Source organism: Haplochromis burtoni, unplaced genomic scaffold (genome assembly GCF_018398535.1).
Source record: "Haplochromis burtoni strain Fernald_Lab_line unplaced genomic scaffold, NCSU_Asbu1 Contig_984, whole genome shotgun sequence".
NCBI lineage: Eukaryota > Metazoa > Chordata > Actinopteri > Cichliformes > Cichlidae > Haplochromis > Haplochromis burtoni.
Genome location: NW_024583345.1, coordinates 24916 through 29781, shown reverse-complemented (window position 1 = coordinate 29781; position 4866 = coordinate 24916). Strand labels below are relative to the sequence as shown.

General features: G+C 35.5%; 1 protein-coding gene across 1 annotated transcript; it reads left to right on the top strand.

The window, feature by feature from the left end:
• Nucleotides 1-1227: 1227 nt before the first annotated feature.
• On the top strand, nucleotides 1228-2340 carry LOC121812962 (erythroid membrane-associated protein-like; the record flags this gene model as incomplete). The annotated part of the gene is given in 3 exon segments (XM_042216255.1): nucleotides 1228-1243; nucleotides 1352-1387; nucleotides 1483-2340. Coding segments are annotated over 3 exon segments (651 nt in total), but the record flags the coding sequence as incomplete, so codon positions are not given.
• Nucleotides 2341-4866: the final 2526 nt, after the last annotated feature.

The window sequence follows — 4866 nt, the reverse complement described above, 5'->3', positions numbered from 1 at the left end:
TTATGTCCTAATGACATAACCTTCATGTGTCACAGTGATTCTAAGAACAAGGACGGCTTTAGTAACGTCTTACCTCCTGCTAAAAGTTTTTCAGTCTCTGTAGAGAAATACAACAAATAGTTTATCAGTATTTTTCGTTTTAATGAAAGAATCATTTGAATCAGATTTCTTTGTCATGTCAACACTGTGCAAATGATTACAGAATGTCTTGTGTAGCTTTCCACAGTGATACTGATGGGTCACATCATCATAATGTCGGTCCAGGATCAATATCGCAAGTCTCCAATCATATTGTCTGAGCACTTTGTTAGCATTAGCCAAGAAGTTAGCTGATGCTTTAAAAACTGCCACTAGGAAACCAACAGGAGTAGCCTAAATTTGGCTAACAGCAAAGCTAATCTGATAATATATTTGTTACACTGAAAAAAATAATAAATAAAACACTCAAAATACTTACGTAATATGTCTTTCAGAAGGATTTTATCTAAGCAAAGACAGTTTATTATTTTCCCCCACACTACAAAAATGGACATCACAACATTGTGATTGGTTGGTTGCAATCTTGATCCTGGACCTAAGTTTTATGATGATGCAGGAACAACACCAACATGGAGATATCGATGGTTGATCTGATATCCTCGTGTTGGTGTTGTTCCCAGATCATCATACTAAATGTTGTTCCAGGATCAACATTGCAAGTGACCAATCAGAATGTTGTGACGTCATACTTTTGCGACTTCGGGAAAAACCGGCGTAAAACAAAAAACTGTACTAAGCTGCGTGAAACCGCCTCTGTCCGCCGATCAACGGACCCTGACCCTAACCCGTAACCCTTTAATAAACAGTAAGCAGAATTGATATTGTCCTTGCAACATTGGAATTTCATAAATGCACGAATGGCTTGGCGCGCAAAAGAATAACGTCACAACAATGTGATTGGTCACTTGCAATGTTGAACCATGGAACAACATTTTCATGATGGTCTGGGAACAACACCAACACGAGGATATCAGATCATCCGATATCACATACACCTCCTACCTTGCAAAAGTTATAGGATTGCAGTATCCCACAATGACCCATCAGTATCACTGTGGAAAGCTACACAAGACATTCTGTAATCATTTGCACAGTGTTGACATGACAAAGAAATCTGATTCAAATGATTCTTTCATTAAAACGAAAAATACTGATAAACTATTTGTTGTATTTCTCTACAGAGACTGAAAACTTTTAGCAGGAGGTAAGACGTTACTAAAGCCGTCCTTGTTCTTAGAATCACTGTGACACATGAAGGTTATGTCATTAGGACATAATATAATAAACACATGTATTCTCTATTTCCCTACAGAAGATGGACGTCTTTCAGAAGCTAGAAATCATTATGGTAATAACTTCATTCATTTTGTTGACAATCTCACATTTTCACAGTTTTTTCTCTTTCATGACTTTTGTCACTCTTTCTGATTCAATTTTCAACAGTTAATGTTAAACTTGAGGACAGAAACAACCCATACCTCAAGGTTGTAGGCAACAGAGTGAGAGAGGCCCAGATAGAATTTCCTGATGGAGACATGGTTACCTGTGTCACAGCTATCAAAGGAACATCTGGCTTCTCTTCTGGAAAACACTACTGGGAGGTTTCTATGAGGATAGATGAGAAGCTAGGCATCAAACAGTCCTGGTGGGTAGGAGTTACAAGTGCAGCTGAAATCCCCAGTAATTCATCCACATCTTTTCCAAACACATCTAATGGTTTCTGGTTTCTGTCTTCGTCTCCCAAAAGAGCAAATAGTTTTCAGTTTAGCACACAACCTGAGATTTCAATACCTTTCCATTCAAGACCAGAGACGGTCGGTGTGTATTTGGATCGTGACAGTGGTGAGCTTTCATTTTATAATGTAGAAGAGAAAACACTAATTGGATCTTTCACGGCTACATTCAAAGGTGACATCTTTCCATTATTTAACCCCGGGAAAGGTGACAAATCACCTATGGTGGTAGTACACAGGGAAGTACAGAGTCAAACAGGTGATGAAGGAAACTGTGCAGAATCAGTTGAGAACAAGACTGAAACTTAATATTGTAAGTAAGGAAAACTGTACAAGCTGAAACATTTTCTTTGTTTTTATGGGAAAAGTAACGAATGACCTCACATTACTTTTATACTGACTTACTGAGACCTTTAAATCCATCAATTCTGTCTCATGTTCAGGTTATTTATACCGTTTAAAAATTTGGAGGTCATATTAACTCAAACTCCATGGCAGCATCATTTTATGTAAATACAATTGAAACTATGAATTTCTTGGTTATGGTTAAAAAGTTAATTAATGTCTCTATTAATTTAGGCAGGCAAACAAGAAAGAAAACCTTTATGCCTTTAACACATTCGATTCCAAGTGGAGGCAAAATACGATAAACAAAATGAGTACTGCTGTGGAGGTTTAATCATCAAATTTTCTAGCTGACATGAAACTGAATGAAGAGACATAAATGTGTGCAATTTATTTTTCATTTTTAATCTGAAATAATCATGAAGAGAAGTCCAAAAAGTGAATCAAACATTAAGCAAGTACGAATAAAATAAAGTTAAATGCAAGAATTAAGAGCAAGATTACAAAATATATAAAAATGTGAGTCAAAAATAAAAAAATAATGATCTGAAAGATAAAAGTAATAAATTCATGCACACTAATACAAAGAAAAATTAAATGAGGTGAGTAAACCCGATAACATGAGCGTTATAGCTGGTTTGTAGTTCACATGCCTGTCAGATATTGCTGAGCCAGGTTACTTAGGCCCTGATAAATTGGCATAATATTTTACAATCAGGTGTAAAGTTTAGAGGAATGACCTTTGTACCTGTGTTACAGGCGCATTTATACACCTTTTTTTTGTAAACTAAAACAATGGCTGCTCTAAAATTCTATACACAGGTAATGGACTATTTCTGTTAGCAGTGTGTTACTGTGCTTCTGCCAGTGGTAAAGAGGGCAAACTTTCTTATCATCATCCTGGGAATAAAAGCTCCTTACCTTTGTGATATTCCCTAAATGATAAAATCCTGGAATGTGAGGTCACTGCCTTGCATCTTCAACTTGTGTGAAACAACAGTTAATGTGCGTAATGATGACGATAGTGCCATAAATTATGATTCTTGATAAGCTAACACAAATACCACAGGGTTAGCTTATCAATAACTGATCATTGATAGTTTATCACTGTTACAAAGCAAAAATACGACAAAATAGTAAAATACTACCAAAAATATTAATACAAACAGAGAACACTACACATCCAGCCATCAGTATCTGACAGTGTTTCAGTGATGCAATGATTACTGTGGTTGTTGACAAAGCTGACCCTGTGGTAACACAGAGCACAATAATTGATCCTGGAGAATACCACAGATCTGTACATAGTAGTTAGTATCACTCAGTACCTTCTTCTTATACCCAAGTGTGTAGGATACTGTGATTGCAGCAGTGTCTGTGGCTTGGTTAGTTTTACAGTTGTTCTCAAACCCCTCTCGTCTTAATGTGGAACCAATGTTGGATGTTGCGTGTTTTACTTTGTATACGGAGTGTATTTGTATGCCAATAACACCATCTCGTTTTATTTATACTGTGATTAGGACGTGTTGCTTGTGCAGTAGCTATAAGATTTGTTTACATCACATGACCATTTTTAAGTTTCTTTTTTGGTGTGGGGGTGAGGGTGTACTGATGTGTTAGATCACTTTCCATTTTAAATTTTGTGATGGGTCACTACTGTAGTGGTCTTTGTATTGTTGTCAAGTTTTGATGGTATGCATATGTAAATAGAATAGCCTTTCAAATACTCTGAATTAAGCATTACAGTAATTAGCATGCATTTTGAATACTAATCAGAAAGCAGCGTACCTGACAACATGCTGTTTGTGTACTGCAAAGCTCTGATATTTTTCGTTGTGTTTGTAAAACAATGTAAAAGATTGATGTGCATTTGTTTGATAATGTTGACATTTTGCAGAACTGCCTTTTTTTTTTAAATAAACAAAATCGATACAGGATGAGAAAATTTGTCATTTCATTTTTCTTGTCTTCAGCTTACACAAACCAGTTTACGAAAACACAGCAAAATGTCATACACTTTAATAAGTACAGATAGTATTTACAGTATGTACACAATAACACAATACTTTGTAATCACTACTGCATACTTTGATAGATTAGTAAGTATTTACATTGTGAATAAGACCATATGTTGATTTTGAAATACAATTATTTTTTTTAAATTATGTTACGCAATAAATTCAGGCGTGCCTTGATACATACTAGTTTGACTATGATCATGGTACAGAGGTTTGCAAAAAACACTTCACAGGTGCATCATGGTCCGAGATTTTGAAGAATACTTTAATACACTCTTCATGTGGGAGCCATGAGTTGGGAGAACAACGTCAGTCAGTATCAAACACAAACTATACAGTTTCATACATTTTTTTCACATGACATGTAGTCTAGTTATAAAGATCAGAACCACTGGTTTCTTCTTCCAAAGCTTTACACATTCATGTTTGGTCTTCAGCCTTCAGTGGAAAGAAATGCTGGACCAACTGCTGTAGTCACAGACCTTTGTTGCTTGTTTCTTCTCTCTCTCCGTTACACTCACTCGCTTGCCACTGTTTTGTAGTAAAGCAAAATGACATAAAAAAAAATAATAAAATAATACAAAAAAAAAAATCATTCGTTGTGTTTCAATGCATATTCACACAAAAGTACATTTTTTACAAACCGCTGGAATTTAAAAAAAAAAAAAAAAAAAAAAAAAAAAAAAAAAAAAGAGACACAGGCATCCGCAACACCGAGTACACTCATCATC